Genomic DNA, 19546 nt, shown 5'->3' on the forward strand with positions numbered 1-19546 from the left:
CAGCCATTATTGTTGTTTGGTGGGCCCAGGCTGGATTCGAACCCACCACCTTAGGTGTATGTGGCTGGCACCTTAGCCACTTGAGCCACAGGCACTGAGCCAGTTTACTGCTTATTTAAAAAGCTCAGAGCAAAACACAATAGGTTATAAATACATAACATGTTATAAACAGCAGCATTTCCCAAGTGTGTTTCTAAGGACATCAGTGCTACAAAATGGAGTGCTACAAAACTACTTTAAAATGGAGTTCAAGGGTCATGTCTTATACCTAATTGCCTATACATTTCCATATGGATATCTAAGAGATGTCTCAAATTTAACTTGTCCCAAACTGATGGGATATTCATCCTCTCAGTAAATGGCAAAACACACATCCCTCCAATAGCTCAGACCAAAAACTTCTTAAAAGTTTTCTTTACTCTTCTATCCTCATCAATCCACCAGCAAACTGTCTCAACCCTACAGACATTTTCACTTTCACCCTAGTCCAAGCCACTGTTCTCTTTTCCATGTGTTATTATAGTTGCCTTCTCACTGGTCTCCCTACTTTTGTCCCTGGCCCTCCCTTATGTCTATTCTCAACACAGAAGTAGATCGGTCCTTTTCAAAGGAAAGTCAGATCATCTCATGCATCTACTGGCTTCCTAGTTGATGCAGAATTAAAGCCAGTTTTTTCCATGGCTTGTACTGCCCTACATGAATTTGCCTCTGATTATCCTTCCATCCTTACTGCCTATTACTCTACTCCAGATACAGCATGAAATGAAAGCTTCTATCTCAGGGCCTTTGCACTTGTTCCCCACTTTATTGGTGTAGGTTTTTTTTGAATATTCCTTATCAAATAAGAAAGCAATTCCAGCTCCACACCAGTTTTCTCCAGTCCCATTCCCAAGCTTCAATTTATTTCATAGTATAGCATATGAACTTTATGTCCACCCTGTATATACCACTGTCACATCTTGCTATATTTACTTATTGTCTGTTTCCTTTAGGATATCAGAAGCTTTGTTTTGTTTCTGTCAACTGCTGTATTCCTAACATCAAGCCTAATCAAATACATCATATGTCTGAGTGTGTATGGGGGAAGGGTGAGAGGAAGAACTATTGAAATACTTCAGAAATAGTGTTCCTTAGAATGTACTTTGGGAAACTCCAGTTCTGGAAGAAGAAAGTTGGAACTTGTAGCTTTCTGACGCAGAAAACAAATGCTTGAATAGGTAACAGATGAAATGGCTCAATATTTAAAATGTTAAGCTATATTTCAAAAGAAACTGGCTATTACTATAATCTAATTTTCCAGTAGACTTAAAAGGTATTGGATAGTGGGGTAGAAAATAACAGGACTTTTATTCTTGTCTTGTACAAATTATCTTTCTGAGCCTAAGACCCATCTGTAAAATACCCAAGGTACTGCCAGGAGGATTGAACATGATTGCTTACTTTGTATGTTGGTTTGACTTTTTTTAATTTCTTACAGATATAAAATATTTCCATTTCAACTTTTCCTTAAAAAGGAAAAATTGTGTTTTTTTCTTTACAACCGCAAAATTTTAGGAACAATTCTAGATTTCTCTTTTCTTTAGTGCCCCATCCTCGTCCATTCTACAACCACTACCCCACTACTGTCAGCATGGGACAATCTCAGCTGGACCAGAGTGGTAGAAAATGTCCCAGTAGGGAAATGAGATTTTATCAAGACCTGCAACTGGGGAAAAAGGAAAGACTGTATCAGAAGGAGGAGGAAAGATTATGCAGCGCTTAAACAATACATTTAATACTATAGTTTTATAATTCAGTGGAGGAAAACCCTATAGATTTAGTACAGAAAGAAAAGCTCAACATCATTAATTACCTTGGCTGATGGAGATGCACATGTACTGACTCAACCAAAGACTATCTCACTGGGATGTTGGGACATTTTTATGGGGTACTGAGTTCCTTACTGACAAATTTGTGCCCTAGCCTCTCAAATCTTTATCTAAGAAGGAAGGTAAGTGCTTCTTTTTCATACCAATATATCACTTTAATACTTAGAACAATTTTCCCAGCTTGGTGGTACAGTATTCACTTTGCAAACAATCAAGGCTACATGAAGTTAGGTAACTTGTCCATAATCACAGTATCAACGGAATTGTAATTTAACTCAGTGTAATCCCAAAACTCCTGCTACACGAAGCGGAACTTGTCTGCAGAGAATGAGCAGGGACCAGGCTTTCCGTATGCTCTTGCCCGTATTTAACCTGCCCTGTAACCCGCAGGTAAGAGAGCTATGGGAATCAAATAAGTTGCCGTAGAGTTGGTGCAAGAACATTATTTAGCACTCTTGATGAAGACTTGGTCTCAACCCAACGGACTCAAAAATAATTTCACTATTTCAAGTTAAGTGTTTTTAGAAACTCGCCGCTTTCACTGAAAAATCAGAGGACTGTGCCCTCAGATGGTCAAAACGGGCCCCTCACTAGAGTTCCTCCTTTTACAGCTGATTCAATGCCAATCTGGCCATCCTGAATTTTCCTGTAATTATTATCACAATCTCCCGCAGAGGGCAAAGCCCTAGCCCCAACTCAAGCACCAGCACTCTCCGCCCACCGAAGCTACGCGCATGTGCTCTCGCCGCCTCTCCTGAGGCTATCACCACCTGGTGGCGCCACTTCCCCCCACACGCGATTCCCCGCTCAGCCCGCTCTTTCGAATACCTTTGTCCAATTCCATAAGGGCAGAGTTAGCATCCAGTTCCTGTTCGCCATAGCCGGCATCTGCTAGGAAAGACTTTGTTGAGTTTGACGCCATGACTCGAATAATTACTCGATTAGTCTAATCGCAAAGATTGCAAACTCGCCCCAGAACCGCCATCTTCTCCCGCCGCCTTCTCGCGGATTTTTCCTCCGCGCGCTGTCAACCCGTGTAACGCATGCGCTTTGGTCACCCAGCAGTTCTCCGGCCCCTCTGCGGCCCCCCGCGCAGGCGCTCAGGGAGCTCTTGGACTCCAGGTTCCCGCGGCTCGGAGAAAAGGAGGCGGGGATATGAAAGGGGAAGTGACTCCAAAGCGCCCGGACGCTGCGGCGGGAACCAATCAGGGAGCGTGACGTCAGTTTGGCGCGGAGTTTGGCGGCCGGGGCTTACAGTGGCGGGAGTTGGAGGAAATAACGAGTCGTGGTGTGAGGGGTGCGAGCTCCGATTTCTGCTGGTCTTGGGGGCATCGCCACTGCTTTTTTTTTCAGCTCACCTTTTTCCTTTGGCCCAGATGCTCTTCAGTTCGGTGCTTCGCCAGCCCCAGCTTGGCGTCCTGAGAAGTGGTGAGTAACGGTCCCAACCGCTGCTCGTTGCTGGCGGGATTCACCTCCCCCCGCGAAATACACACCACCTCTGTTCAGGGCCGATTCCAATTCTGTTTCCCAGCCGCCGAGTTCTCACACAGAAAAAGTGAATTAGTAAACTACTGAAGAAAGTTATACTTTCATTTCTTCGGGACACTTTTTAGTCGTAATCGGGCTTTTTCAGTAGGCCGAAGAAAGGGACGTTGAATTAACTGGCTTCTGAGGCCTCCTGCGGCTTATGTCAATATCGCGCGTTAACTAGAAGACGCGTGCATTTGTGTATGAGTGTTTCTGTTTCTCCCAACAGCTATGTGAGATCATCAAGACTCATAGTCTTTGATTAATTCATTCGTTTGTTATAAAGCCTTAATGAGCCCTACTGTTTGCTGTGATATGCTAGTGGATATGACTCGCTGTTGAGGAACTCAGTCAGGCAAAGAAGACTGAGAACATCTGCTTCTTGCAGGGTCAAAATCTCCCCCTCCCCCTACATGACGACGTGGTCATAAAAATAATAATTACAGAGTGCAAGATGCCCATAACCACATTCCCCAGAAATGTCCACTGTTAATAAATAGAAATATATTATTCTAGATGTTTTTAGATGCCAGAGGTAGTATCTGTTATTTTCAGAAATGGAATAAAAATGTTTTTTCACTTTAATAGGGTCAGTCAGACATATTCCCATTTTAGTGTGTAGAAATCCAATTTGTTTCCTACAGTTCTTTACGTTCCTGTGTTAAAACATTGGCAGTAAGAGATTTGAGTTTCAGTTTGGGTGTTATCAACTTGAAACTTTTTGATAAATTTGTGGCAAAGCGGTTAACTATCCAGACTAACCTTGTACAGAAATGAAATCCTACTCACTTAAAGGCCGTTTATATTCAGAGATCCTTTTTCTTTTTTCTTTCTTTTTTTTTAAAGGGAAACATGAAACTATTGAAGAAGAGAAAGATAAACTTTACAGAGTAAGACAGTTTACAAAGCAGGATATATTTGCTGTCTAAGGCCAGTGGGCCTCCATGGACAAATAGGCAAAGAGGCCCCAGACATCCTTTTTCACCATGAAACCAAATGGAAAACAAAAAGAAAAGTCCTGAGAAGGGAGTTTTTATATTTAAGGAGTAGGTCTAAGAAAAGAATGTTGAAGAAGTAGACTTGAGTAGTCCCTTAACTTCCTGCTCCCAATCTAAAACTTGATTTTATACCATCCTTACTTCCCTCTTAGATAATTGTGTAAATATATTCTAATGCTCCTCTTTCTGTCTCTACTAGGACTTTGCCTGAGTCACTTCTCTGTCATGAGTGGCAGTATGCACCATATTGGTTATGAGCTCTATCTTAAGAGTTAAACTGCCTGGGTTTTAATTAACAGCTGTGCGCCTTACTATTTGTGTATTTGGAAAAGCTGTTGAGACTATTTTGTGACAGATTTTCTCCCAATTCTCCATTCCATCTGTCTACTTTTCCCCCTCTTTCCTATTCACAAATATTTGTGTTCTGTGATAAACATTGAAATTCATTCATTATAATATGTTACCTGCCGAAATCTATATGACCATCTTATCTTATCCCTTCACCTTCAATGTTGCTGTTCCATTCTTGGCCCCTTTTCTCCTACCTACTGCCAAGGATGATCATAGCCATAATTAGGGCTTCTTCCACTACTGCCTCCAACCTTACGTTGTCTGTACAGTATGTCCTCACTTAACAGTGTTAATAGGTTCTTAGGAACTGCTGTTTTAAACAACAAGACAAAACAATGTATGATGAAACTAATTTTACCATAAGTTAATTGATATAAATAAGAGTTAAGTTCTAGTGGCATATTTCTCATCACAAAAATACCATTAACCTTTTAAATAAGAACTCCAAACACTTCTAATATTTAATATTGAAATAAACGTGAACCATACATACCTTTAAGAAAGATTGTTATAAACAAGATAATTATTTAGAATTATTCAGTTTTTGTGAATCAATGAGTGATGGTGGTTGTAGTGGGATGGATTAAATAAAGGAATAAATGTACCACCACACAGTTGAAAAATAATCACAAATATGACAGCTTGCTGAGCTCTTTTGTACCACATTATTTTGTGCATTTGTGTAATTATTGTATACTTTACAAACTTTTGTTTTATAATTATTTGTACTTAATGATTTTCTGATACCCTTATTCCAATTCTGGATCTCTGGGCTCTGGATGGGTGCCCATAGCCTATCCTGGCAGCTTATGGCACAAGGAAGGAGCCAGCCCTGGACAGTATGCCATCCCATTCATTACAGGGTGTACTCATACACACACACACACTGAGACCAGGTAGATACACCAATGAACCTAATGTGCACATACATCTTTGGGAAGTGGGAAAAAACCATAGTACCAGGAAAAACAACACACAGACAAGGGGAGAATGTGCAAACTCTACACAGACAGTGACACTGACCAAGAATTGATATTTTTCTCTCATTAGCACGATAACAAAATGATAATCAATGAAATGATGTTGTTCAATAACCTGCTTTAGATCCATTTTTTATAAAAGCTGTATAGATTGGTCTTCAGCCACATATGTAGTCAGTCCCATAAGCATCTCAAACTCAAACAACCCAAACTGAACTTTTCCCCCAAACCTGGTATATTACCTATTTTAAGGGGTGGCCCCATTATTTTAAATCAGTCTTCCTAGCAGAAACCTAAAGTTGATAAAGACTCTTGTCTTCCTCACTATTACACATTCTAAAAGATTGCATAAAATCTCTAGAATCTATCCTCTTAATCCCCTCTGATTCTACCTTTTGAATCTGTTTTGTTCTTACCGTTCTATTTCCCTAGGTTGGGCCCTAATACCTTCTTGCTGAACTATAACAAGTCTCCCAAATGGCCTCTTAATTTCTGTCTCTCCAGTGTATTCTCCACATTGCTGCCAATAATCTTTTTAAAATAGAACTCTGGGCCAGGCACAATGGCTCATACCTGTAATTCCAGCACTTTGGGACACCAAGGTGGGAGGATTGCTTGAGTTCAGGAGTTCGAGACCAGCCTAGGCAATAGAGTGAAACCCTAGTTCTACAAAAAAATTAAAACTTTTTAAAAATTAATTAATTTTTTTCTTTTCACATAGAATCTCATTCAACTGTTGCGTAGGCGAAAGTGCTGTGACATCACCCTAGCTCATAGCAAACTCAAACTCTTGGGTTCAAACAATCCTCCAGCCTCAGCCTCCCAACTAGCTGGAACTACAGGTGCCTGCCATAACACCTGGCTATTTCTTTTGTTTTTTAATAGAGAGGGAGTCTTGCTCAGGCTGTTCTGAAACTCCTAAGCTCAAGTGATCCTCTCACATCAGCCTCCCATAGGATTAGAGGCATGAACTACCATATCCACCCTAAAACTTTTTTTTTTAATGTTTAAAATGAAGTAATATGTGCCTAGTCCCAATTGCTAGTGAGGCTGAGGCAGGAGGACCAGGTGAGCCCAGGAATTCAAGTTATAGTGAGCTATGATGGGGCTACTGCACTCCAGCCTGGACAACAGAGCAAGACTGTTTCTAAAAAAAAAAATAAAATAGAAATCTGATTACTTACTTTTCTGTGTAGCTTTAAATTGGCATCTAAAAGTATTTAAAAGTTTAATAGATGGAAAGAATAGAGTTTCTGCCAATATTGTGAATATTAACATTTCTAAAATACTACAATCACTCTTTTCTAATAGAATGTAAATACTATAGTGGTTTGAAAATATAAACAAACTCTTAAGCTCTGGACATTCTACATAGTTGTTTTTACCTCTTGAACTTATTTCTGTTTTATTCCTCACACAGAATTTGTCCAAATGTTATGCTTCAAAAGTTCTTTTTTGATCATATATCACCCTCTCTCTCAAAAACTACATATTTACATTGCTCTGTCATTAATAAGACTTCAACTGTTGGCTCAGTGCTTGTAGATCAAGCAGCTAAGGCTTCAGCCGCGTACACCAGAGCTGGCAGGTTCAAATTGAGCCCAGGCCAGCTAAGCAACAATGACAACTACAACCAAAAAATAGCCACGTGTTGTGGTGGGCACCTGTAGTCCCAACTACTTGGGAGGCTGAGGCAAGAGAATCACTTAAGCCCAGGAATTGGAGGTTGCGCTGAGATGTGATGCAACTGCACTTTACCTAGGATGACAGCTTGAGACTTTGTCTCAAAAAAAAGACTTCGATTGTTAAAAGTTTCTTCTGGATGGAATTATCATTACAATTATTAGTGGTATACAATTGATAAAAACAATGTAGAGTAATATTGATAAATAATAAGCAAAAAGTAAAACTTTATTGGAAGTGTAACTTTTAAAGAGATGAATTTGGGTGAGTATATGGTGCCTTTATTAAAGGAATTATCCAATTACCTCTTAGTTAAGGTCCTAGAGGTTTTTTTATTTAAACATTTTTAATTGATAACCAAAAGTTTTTATACTTTGGATCAGTGGAAAGATTCTGACTGGGACATGCAAATGCCTTTCCTTATGTTAAGCTCACAAACATCCATTTCCTAAACTGGAAGAAAGGAAGTGATGAAAGGGGAAGGGAAAGGGGGTGCCTCCACATTCTCAGACAGATCCGTTTCTTAGATCAGTTTTAGAAATGCACATATAGTCATGTCCCTTAATGACAGAGATATGTTCTGAAAAATTGTGCAAACATCATAGAGTGTACTTTGTATTTTGAGACAGCCTAAATGGTATAGGTGGCTGTATGGTTTAGCCTATTATTCCTAGGCTACAAACCTGTACCTCATGTACTGAACACATACGGTAGGAAATTGTAACTCAATGATAGGTATATATGTATATAAATGTATCTCAACATAGAAAAGGCACAGTAAAAATATGGTGTAACAGATAAAAAATGGTACACTTGTATAGGACACTTACCGTGCATGGATCTTGCAGGACTGGGTATTGCTCTGAGTGGGTGAATCACTGAGTGAGTGGTTAGTGAATGGGAAGGTCTATGATATTACTATAGACTATTGTGGACTTGATAAACATGGTACATTTAGGCTACACTAAATTTATTAAAATTTTTTTTCTTCAATAATAAATTAACCTTAGCTTATTATAACTTTTTTGCTTATGAATGTCTTAATTTAAAATTTTTTACTTATATAATATTGAGCTTAAAACACAAACATTGTACAGCTATGTAAAAATAGGTTCTTAATATATTTATAAGCTTTTTTCTATTTTTAAATTATTTAATTTTTTAAGCTTTTCAAAAAATAACTAAGACACAGATACAGACATTTACCTAGGCCTACACAGGGTCAGGATCATCAAGATGTCACTAGGCCTTAGGAATTTTTCAGCTGCATTGTGATCTTAGGGGACCACCATCATATAAGCAGTCCTTTGACAACCAAAATGACACATCTAAGATCCTCTTACTGCACACCAGTTTAAAATCACTAGTAAGAAAAGTAATGTGAATATGGCCTCTCTCTCTCAAAATATCTTATTGTACTGTACTTACCCTTCTTATGATGTAGGATGATACAATGCCCATATGTATGAACTGTGGAGAATGACATAGGCAGGCCCTGTAGCATAATATTAGATGACTATGGACCTTTTGACTATATGGCAGATGAAGAAAAGGCAGGAAGCATATACATCATGAATACTCTGGACAAAGGAGTGATTCACACTCCCAGACAGAATGGTATAGGACAGCGTGAGATTTTCCCACTACTCAAAATGGCAGACAATTTAAAATTCATGGATTATTTGTGGAATTTTTCATTTAGTATCCTCAGACCAAAGTTAACCACAGGTAACTGAAAGCATGGGAAGTGAAACTGTGGATAAGGAGGAAACTTGTATCTGGAAATTGATTCTCTGAAAACACTCATGTCTTTGTATACCATTTGGAAAATGTGTGTGTAACCTGAGGGCTTCAAGTTGTACACGTAGATAATATTAGGCTTTCCCAATGTGTTGTGGAGAAAAGCATTATAGGTTTATGATCATAGCACAGGAAATAGGTTCATGTTTATATGACTATGTTACTGGCTATAGTAGCCACAGTAAGGACCCCAAAACACACATCAATGAAGTGTGTGTTATAGTGACTGCAGAATTGGAAGGGTAGGCAGGGACCAATCACTAAATATATATCAGTGTTTGATTATTAGATGCAGGCAGTGAGGCAGAGTTGAAGAGTCACTGTTTAATTGTAGAAAATTAGGTTTTCCAGAACATGTCATCTTTAGTTCTACCAAGTTCAAGATTTCCTTTTGAATTAATATGTTGCAGTCATTAGATTTTTTTTAAAGATTTGAAAGCACAGGTGTACATGTGCTTTTGATTTTAGACTTACTCTGTAGATGTCTGTGGATGGATATTTGTGAGCTCAACATAATTATTGCATTCTCATTTTAATTGTCTATAACTTGTTAACGATGATATCTGACATTGAAATTATGAGATAGTGTCTCCATAAGTAATTACTAAATCTGGATTAAGTTGCTTTTCCCCCTTTCTATTCATTCTTCATGTTATTTCTATGATGCTCCAAAATTTGTCTTAGATTTGTCTGAGATTATGTTAGGCTAAGTTGTCTTTTCCAAATAGTACTTTTGATGAAAAGTGAGAATTGAAAGTGCCGTAAAATATGGGTTTGTTAATTATTTAAACAGCTCTGAATAGATTATAAACTCATTGTTTCTTCCAATGTTTAATGAAAAATTGGTTTTCAGTAAGTTTTTATTGAATGAACTTTTTTATATATTGAAAATATGTTGAACTAAATATCAGTATGATAAAAACAAATCTGTGAATATGGCTTACTATTTAGGACCATAGTGTACATTAGGTCTCTGACCCAAGCAGAATAAACTTTCCCTCCAGCAAACAGAGAAATTTCCTGTTCTCTGTTCTACATTCACTGAAAATTCACTCATCTTTCAAGCCCTCCATAACCCTATTACTGTTCCCCAGGACGAACTGAATGTCTTCTAGAGGTAGATACATAATGCTGTGTTTTAAAATTGCCCTAATATACTTAAGATACTATGATTGTTGCTATTAACATTTTAGAATCCTAGAATTTCAGCACTGTAAAGGAAAAGGAAGTAAACTTAGCATTTATTTAGTGAATATGTTCCTGGCTACAGTAGGCACATCAATATATACAATTTCCTTTAACTCTTTGACTACTGGATTTTGCTAAGAACTTAAGAGTTTGTAGTAATGTTGATATAGAAACTCCAAAAACAACAAAAAAATTAATTGAAATGAATGGTAATTTTAATGGTAATACTTTTGTGGTGCCTCTTTGCTTGGTTTTCCCAAAATTTTTTTTTAATTGCTGAGAATTCATTGAGGGTACAAGATACCAGGTTATACTGATTACATTTGTTAGGTAAAGTCCCTCTTATAATTGTGTCTTGACTCCAAAAGGTGTGTCACACACTGAGGCACTCCCCCACCCAGTTTTTCCATTTTTCCAATCTTAACGTACTAGTGAGCATCTCCATTTAATATGGTAAGCCCGAAGCTGTAGCTCACCAGAAGTTGGGAGCTTTCCCAACTTTCCTTTCTTCCTTAGGACTCCTTAAGGAAATGTCAGAAACTGTGTACTTTAGAGGACTGTAGATTACAAATACATTAAGTATCTAAAACTTTTTAAGAACCAATATTTACCTCTGTATTTGTTAGAAATACTAAAATGTGATACTATATTGGCATTTTGTAAGGAATTGTCTTGTTTTAGGATGGTCTTCTCAGTACCCTCTACAGTCCCTTCTAACTGGTTATCAGTGCAACAGTAATGACGAACACACTTCTTATGGGGAAACAGGAGTCCCAGTTCCTCCATTTGGATGCACCTTCTCTTCTGGTAAGAGAATTACTATGTAGGCTAGGCTTGGACAGAAATGATCCTTAGAGGGAAAATATACTGGCTGTCTCCCTTTCAAAGAAAAGTAAGTTAGGTAGATGTTAAGAGTTTTTCTAATAACTATTCTCTTCTGATTTATAAAATAGACCATTCTTAATCTATGCAAAATTAACAAAATTGTATATTCTCTCTATAGCATTAGATTATAGCCATCTTTTTTGAACTGATGTAAATAAAGGGTTGCAAAGGTTCAGCCACTATGAAAATTGTTTTACCCAGTAAAGACATACCCCTTTTGGTCTGGTTGATTAGATGTCTTTCTGTGACTGAGTGGGGTAATATATAAACAGAAATAGAAATACTTGTCCCCACTCTTCATAGGTCAGGAGAGGAAAGGTAAAAGGTTGTGTAAATGAAATTTAAAACTGATAGGTTCAGTCTGCTGGTGGCCTATATCATCATACGCCTTTATTTGCCATTGGCCATTAACATTGTTCTTTTGGTTAAGAATACCCTTGACTTAGCCTTTCTCTAAATAAGAGATTATCTGAAGATAATTTTGTTGGTTTGAGTCAGCTTCAAAATTGTGTTATTCTATATATTTTAATCTTTATTTTTTTATTTAGCTCCCAATATGGAACATATACTAGCAGTTGCCAATGAAGAAGGCTTTGTTAGATTATATAATACTGAATCACAAACTTGCAGAAAGAAGTGCTTCAAAGGTAAGTCTAGGTCTATAATTTTTGTTTTAAAGTTACTTTTAATTCATAAAAATAAATTTTTATTTAAATACATTCTTAGTCTGTTTTATGTTGCCATAAAGGAATACCTGAGACTGGGTCATTTATAAAGAAAAAAGGAAAGTTTGTTTGGCTCATGATTCTGCTGGCTGGAAGATTAGGCATTTGGTGAGGGCCTTAGACTGCTTCCACTATGGCAGAAAGTGAAGAGGAGCCCATCTATGCAGAGATCACATGGCAGGAGAGAAAGAAAAAGAGGGGCAGGAAGATACCAGGCACTTTTTAATAAGCAGCTTTTGTCTTGAGGGAACTAATAAAGAACATACTCCCTCCCCAGTGAAGGGATTAATTTATTCATGAGGGATCTATCCCTATGACCCAGCACCTCCCAGTAGACCCCACCTCCACTATTGGGGATGAAACTTCAGTGTGAGATTTGGAGGGACAAACATCTAAACCCTAGCACATTCCCAGTTATGTGCACTTCTCTTTGTAGGGACCGGGTTAAATGAAAATGGTGGATTGCCTATCTGTTAACTATAACAATGCCTTTACTAAGAGTTTTTAAAAAATGTATTATAGGATTTAAAATTAGTTCTTTAAAAAAGTTAAATCTTTTATATTTAGTATGGTTGGGGAAGCATTGGTTTAAAATATTTATATTGATGGAGAATCTTTTATCTGTAAAGCAAAGTTCTGCTGACCTTAAGAAACTAATAATATGGAACTAGTAAGTTAAGTGTTGAAATAACTAAAGTAAAACAAAGGCTATAACTGATGTTGAAGTGCAAAGAAAACATAAATGTCAGAGAGAAAGGTCTCATGTAGTAAAGAAGCCTAGGAAATTTTTTCATGACGAATGGGACATTTGAGTTGGATTGTAACATTTAGACCAATGGAGACAGAAGAAGGCTCTTCAGGTGGAGGGGAAAACATTAGCAAAGGCTTAGACGTAGGAAAACATAGTGAGAGAGTAAGAAAATAAGAGAGTACCCAGTTTGGATGGAATAAGGTACATGGAGACCAGATGTGAGGCCAAAATGTGCAGGACCTTCAATATCATATAAATTATTTGAGACTCTAGAACAGTGTTTTTCAAGCTTGTTTATTTCATGGCACACTTGACCCTGTAGTTAAACTTTTGTGGAACACTTAAGTTATGTAGATCAAAAAAAAAGAATATACTTAACTATGCTTTGAACTTCTTTCAAAAAGAATTTAATTTTTGAGATTTTTGCAGCACACCTAAGATCCTGTGGCACACCGGCGTGCTGCAAATCACTGCTCTAGAGAGCATCATGAAGATTTTTGAACAGGAAAATGTTTCAGAAAGATTTCATTTAGAAAATATATTACTAGTAAACTCATAGAGAGGAATTTGACATCAGATGGTAGTTCTCAAATGTGGTAATGAAGGGAATGTGTGATATTTTTGCATCTACACATTCTCTTTGGCCCATGGGCCTTGTGGTGCTGATCACTGACCTTTTCACTACAGCTTTCAAGACATTTTAACTGCTATTGTTTTGACTACCACAGAGCACAGTCTACACATTTCATTTAGCATTTTCTTTGTTTAGAATGGATGGCTCACTGGAATGCTGTCTTTGACCTGGCCTGGGTCCCTGGTGAACTTAAACTTGTAAGTGACTTATTTCACTGGGATTTGGGTAAATGACTGGTAAGCGGTTGCTTTATTAAATTGTATTATCTTACTTTTGAAAGGTTACAGCTGCAGGTGATCAAACAGCCAAATTTTGGGATGTAAAAGCTGGCGAGCTGATTGGAACATGCAAAGGACATCAATGCAGTCTCAAGTCGGTTGCCTTTTCCAAATTTGAGAAAGGTTGGTTGGTGGTTATTCTCTTTTATCTCCTTAACCTTCTTTATGGTAGAAAAATAAGAAGCTGTAATTGTTTCTGTCCTTTCCCGTGTCAAAGTTGCTACTTATTCTATGTAGATGATTGAAATTCTAATATGACTAAAAAAATGAAATAAGTTGGTTTGTTTTAGACCCATTTTTGTGAACATTATTTCCAGCTTACCCCTGAAAGTCAAGAGTGTTCAGGAAACTTTTTTCCTATAATCCTGCAGATAAACATTTAAAAACAGCCATACTAACCACTATTTAGTTTTGTTCATTGAAGTTTAAACCTTGTACTGGGCAGCCTTACACCCCTTTTAGATTTTATAAAACAGAGTTACTTTAATTGTAAAATCTAAAAGGAGTGTGAGGCTAGTTAGAAACCTGATAAACTGGGCGGCGCCTGTGGCTGAAAGGAGTAGGGCAACAGCCCCAATATGCCAGAGGTGGTGGGTTCAAACCTAGCCCCAGCCAAAAAAAAGAAAAGAAGCCTGATAAACTGAACATGATTCTCTACCTAAAAATTTATCCTGTATTGAGTTTAAGTGGCCCAGTTTCCTAGCACTTTTTTTAACTGTTATTTACTCACAATTGACTTTTGTATATTTATTTTACCATTATGATGGGAAAGGAAGACTTAAAGGGTGATATAACACAGAATGTTATTGTAGCAGGTAGGGAAAAAACTTAGCAGGGGTGTCTAACATTGACATTTCTGGGTTGGTTTTGTTGTTGTTGTTGTTGTTTTGGGGGGGGAGGCACTCTCACTCAGTTCCCCTGGGTAGAGTGCTATGGCGTCATGGCTCACAGCAACTTCAAACTCTTGGGCTTAAGTGATCCTCTTGGCTCAGCCTCCCAAGGAGCTGGCACTGCAGGCACCCACACAATGCTCAGCTAGTTTTCTTTATTTTTTTTTTTAGAGACAATGTCTTACTTTGCCCAGGCTGGTCTTGAACTCCTGAATTCAAGTGATCTGCCCACCTTGGCCTCCCAGAGTGCTAGGATTATAGGCATGAGTTACTGTGCTTAGCACATTTCTGATTTTTTGTTTTCTTTTTCCTTTATTCATTTCTCACTAAATTAATTTTTTAAAAGTAGACCACTTTTTCATCTTAAAGAAGTCTTTGAATACATCTGACTTTAATCTCAAAGTAATACAGACAGATAATTACTATCTCCTTTATCATTACAAAAATATCATATTTTAAAAAGGAATATTTTCATTATTCACTTGAGCACTCAGGAATATTAAACTGAATTGTTGAGGTGGTTTGGACTTTTTAAAAAGTCACGTTTAATCTGTTGTGTTTGCTGTTGAGACTGGAACCTTGAAGAGGAAATGCATGGCGTGATTTTTGGTCTCTAAGTCATTAACATATGTTAAGTGTCAAGTTAGGTATGCTGGTATGCTTGTGTTCTAGTTTACTATACTTCTGTATCCATGTTGATTCTGAGTTTATAAAAGTTAATTTAAGATCATGAATATTTCCCTCAGTAAAGAAATAGAAAAGGAAAACAATATCTTTTAGTCTGTTAAATTTTTAGAACTGTGCATGTAGATCAATCTATGCCAATCTATGTGGTTTAGTAGAAAGAGCACTGAGTTAGAAATTGGGGCAGATGGCTTTTACCATGGCTTTCAGTAATCCATAAGTGCCCTAGTGTGAAATTAGTCTGGTTGGATACTGCCCCCAAGGCTCCATTGGTTAGTTGGTCAAACAGGCTAGATTTTAGCCCCACTCAGTTCCTCTACCATATACCCTCTTGGCTAGGCACACATTTATAGCCATACTTAGAAGCCCTGTGTTTTATTTAGGACTCTAGACAAAGTCATTTTTATCTCCCTGGGCCTTCATTTCCTAATTTAGTAAAATTAATACCTATTCTACTTAGCTCACAAAAATATTATAAACATAATAGTGAGGTGAGATACAAATGTATTAAAATAATTGATCACCATACAAATGCTTAGTGTGGGTTTTTCTGTAGGTGGTTTGATTGAAAAGATTATTGGTCTAGTTCTTTCAGCCATACATGGGCAGGATACAAATATTCTTGAGAACTTCTACTAGGTAATTAAAGTTGATTATAAATTTATTTCTGTTTCCTCTGCTGTGAACTTACCTATATTTGCAACTTCTTTCTCATTCTTCAGTTTAAGGCCATGCTTTCCTCCTAGGTCACTGGTTTTCAACTCTGACTGCATATTAGTCACCTGCAGAGGTTCTTCAAAATATCAATTAAATAAGAATTTCTGGGGCCAGGCCTGGTGGCTCATGCCTATAATCCTAGCACTCTTGGATGCTAACGCAGTTGGATTGCCTAACCTCACAAATTCAAGAACAACCTGAGCAAGAGTGAGACCTAGTCTCTGAAAATAACCAGATGTTGTGTCAGTTAGTCCCAGGGACTTGGAAGGCTGAGGCAAGAGAATCATTTGAGCCCAAGAGTTTGAGATTGCTGTGTTAGCTATGACTCCATGACGCTTTACCAAGGGTGACAAAGTAAGACTCTGTCTCAAAAAAAAAAAAAAAGAATTTCTAGGAGGTGGACCAAGGGTCTATTTTTTTAAAGTTCTTCAAGGGATTCCAATGTCCAGGTTGAGAAACATCTTGATTCTCCCCTAAGGTTTCATTCCTTCATTTGTGTTCCCATAGTTCTGGTATCTTCAAGCTCTCCCTCTCTATTAGCTGTTTCTCCTTAGGAAAGACTCAAGAATGTCTGTGGCCTATCCCTCAGAACATCTTAACCCTGTGTTCTCTTTTAGCTGTTATCTTTTCTTATTTTTTATCTCCTCTGAGTTACTTAAGAGTAATCAAAAGCTGAGTAAATTTTTTCATCTCAGCTCAATCAGTTCGATCAGTTTTCCATATTTTGCTATCTTCCTGGAATCACCCTACTAAGGTCATTAATTATCTAATTATCAAAAGCCATGAAATTTTTTAGACTTTTTTTGTACTTGTGTAATACTTGACACTTCTGGCCATTTGTAAAATTCAAAAATTTTTTTTCTTCCTTAAAATCTGGGATACCACTTCCTTCTGGTTCTCCTTCTGGCTTTCTACTTACTCCTTTATAAGGAGTTGCTTTGTGTATCACACTTCTTTACATAGCCTGAAGTGTTGACAAGGCCCAGGATTTGGTGTGCAGCCTTTTTTTTTCTTTCAGTGTGCACTCCACCTTCTCCTTGGACAGTGTCATCCATACAATTATGTTTTGTTTTTCCCTCAACTTGTATTGGCCCAGATCTATATTTCTTTTATTTTTTTACGTTAATTGTTATTTTATTGTACAGGAAAAATATTCTGCAATATTTGTTTAATAACAGTAATTCCCGATAATAATCACTCTTCAAGGTTTGTAAGCCTCACCATCTGGTAAGATGTAGGAGCTGTCTTTAATCCTTATAATAAGCTCCATCAATATTACCGTAAATAACAAACCCCAAAGATTTTCTAAATGGCTTCCAAATTTCTGCATAGATGCCTTTATTTAGTGCAGAGGTAAATAATAAGCAGGTTGGCATAGAAACTAGAAGGATAGCTGAAAGGAAAAAAATGTTAACAATTGGCAAATTTAGAAGGAAAGATTTATGGGAGTTCATTATACCATCTTTTGACTTAATTTTTGAGTTACAGTTGGTCGAGTGTCATCATGCTCTTTTCCAGCATTGCCTAAAAAATGTATTCAGTTATTTATTTTCAAACCAGAAACAGACAATCAGCTCTTCCCCAAGTGATGCCCCCTTTCTATTCTGTCTAAAAAAGCTTGAAAGCTTAAGGGCCTGCAGTATACTGGTATGGTTTTGTAGTTCTAGGAAGGTGTCTGACTCGATCTCTCATTGAAGGTCTGTAATGGTCACTGCTCTGTCCACAATAGTCATATAACTGTAGCCACATAACAGGGGTAGCTTGCTGTGTGAGTGAAATCCTTTCTGATGACAGGAAGATACCTACTCTGTCTAGTCCATCTAGTCAGTTAAAGAATCCAGTTTCCTGGAACTTGGGGGAACAAACAATGGCTTTATGGACTCTGGCAACATCATCTGGTAGGAGCAGTGAGTGTGTAGGTCAACACTGGACCAGATCTACATTTTTAGACTTAACCTCTCCATAAGCACTTCAAATTCAACATAGCCAAAACTGAACTCATGATTTCTCTCTCACACACACCCCTCCATCAATGCCATCTTTATTTTCTCTTCTGGTATCATTTCCCTGAAGAATTTCCCTTAACATTTCTTCTAGTTCAAGTCTGGTTGTAGTAAATTATTTTCCTTTATATGAAAACGTCTGGCTCAGCGCCCATAGCTCAGTGGTTAGGGCACTGGCCACGGGGCTGGTGGGTTTAAACCTGGCCCAGGCCTGCTAAACAACAATGACAACTACAAACACACACAAAAAAATAGCCAGGCACTGTGGTGAGCGCCTGTAGTCCTAGCTACTTGGGAGTCTGAGGAAGAGGATCACTAAGCCCAAGAGTTTGAGGTTGTTGTGAGCTATGAGACCATGGCACTCTACCAAGGGCGACATAGTGAGACTCTGTCTTAAAAAAAAAAAAGTAATAATCTTATTTCATTGCCATTCCTGAAGGATGTTTTCGTTGAATATATTTATAAAATTCTGGGTTGAAAGCTTTTCTTTTTTCTTTCATTACCTAAAGGTTTTGTTACTTTGTCATACCTGGTTTTCATTTGATCATTCATATCATTTCCATGTAACATGTAACATGTTGTTTTTCCTGGCTGCTATCAGGATTTTTCTCTCTTTGGTTTCTAGCAGTTTGACTATGGTGTGTATAGTCAAGGTTCCCTTCAAATTTACTGGTATTGTGTTTAAAGCTTACTGAGCTTTTTGAATTTGTAAATTTATGTTTCACTGAGTTGGGATATTTTCTACCATTTCTTATTTTTCTGTTAATTCATTTATATTTCCGCTCCTTCATCTGGGACAAAATTACTCATATATATATTTAGTTGCTCATATTTAACCTTTCAAAATTATCTTATGAGTCCTTGAGGTTCTGTTTAGTTTTTTTATTGTCTTATATTTGAGATATAATAAACATGCCATAAAATTTACCTATTATCAGCCCAAAAAAGAAATTTGAGGCGATAAGCAATACATTTCAACCCATTTCCCTCAACCCTATGTAACTTATGTACTAATTTCTATCTCAGCAGATTTATTTGCTCTAAGCATGCGTATAAATAGAATGGTACAATATATGGTCTTCTGTTATTGGCTTTTTTCACTTAGCATAATGTTCAATCTTATTTCTCTTTTTCTTCTTTAAATGGAATGATTTCTATTGATCTGTAATCAAGTTCACTTTTTTCTTTGTTCTTAAACTTATCCAGTGAGTTTTTGTCATGTCACATGTTGTATTTTATAGTACTAAAATTTCCTTTTTGGGGTATTTTGTAAAATAAATTATTTTTCTTAAGATTTATTGTCTTTTTCATTGATAACAAGTGTATATTTCTTTCCCTTATCTGACATACTTGGGGTTAGCTTTCATTGATTTCTTTTCCCTTGAAAATAACTAACTTTCCTGACTCTTTGCATGTCAGCTGATTTAAGATTATGTTCTAAGTAGCCAGGTATAGTGATGTGTGCCTGAAGTCGCATTACTCAGGAGATTGAGGCAGGAGGATTGCCTAAGCCCAGGAGTTTGAGTTTGCTGTGAGCTAGGCTTATGCCATGACAATTCAACAAAGCAGGATTATATCTTGGGC

The 19546-nt window shown here is 37.4% G+C and overlaps 2 protein-coding genes across 4 annotated transcripts in view; one reads left to right on the forward strand and one right to left on the reverse strand.

Annotated features, from left to right (window-relative positions):
• INTS7 (integrator complex subunit 7) overlaps nucleotides 1–2950 on the reverse strand; it is an 89454-nt gene extending 86504 nt beyond the window's left edge. Inside the window, exon 1 of the mRNA XM_003800520.3 lies at nucleotides 2697–2950. Coding sequence (XP_003800568.1) covers nucleotides 2697–2790 — 94 coding nt within the window. The 5' untranslated portion in view covers nucleotides 2791–2950. The remainder of the gene's footprint in view (nucleotides 1–2696) is intronic.
• DTL (denticleless E3 ubiquitin protein ligase homolog) overlaps nucleotides 2905–19546 on the forward strand; it is a 52995-nt gene continuing 36353 nt past the window's right edge. The window contains exons 1-5 of one of the 3 annotated variants that reach the window (XM_003800521.2): nucleotides 2911–3296; nucleotides 11077–11202; nucleotides 11829–11927; nucleotides 13526–13587; nucleotides 13671–13791. In XM_003800521.2, coding sequence (XP_003800569.1) covers nucleotides 2912–3296; nucleotides 11077–11202; nucleotides 11829–11927; nucleotides 13526–13587; nucleotides 13671–13791 — 793 coding nt within the window. In that variant the 5' untranslated portion in view covers nucleotide 2911. Of the gene's footprint in view, nucleotides 3297–11076; nucleotides 11203–11828; nucleotides 11928–13525; nucleotides 13588–13670; nucleotides 13792–19546 lie in introns of all 3 variants that reach the window. The other 2 variants (XM_012811858.1, XM_012811857.1) reach the window with 2 other exon arrangements.

This window comes from Otolemur garnettii, unplaced genomic scaffold, assembly GCF_000181295.1.
Source record: "Otolemur garnettii isolate 467f Iridium unplaced genomic scaffold, OtoGar3 scaffold00178, whole genome shotgun sequence".
Taxonomy (NCBI): domain Eukaryota; kingdom Metazoa; phylum Chordata; class Mammalia; order Primates; family Galagidae; genus Otolemur; species Otolemur garnettii.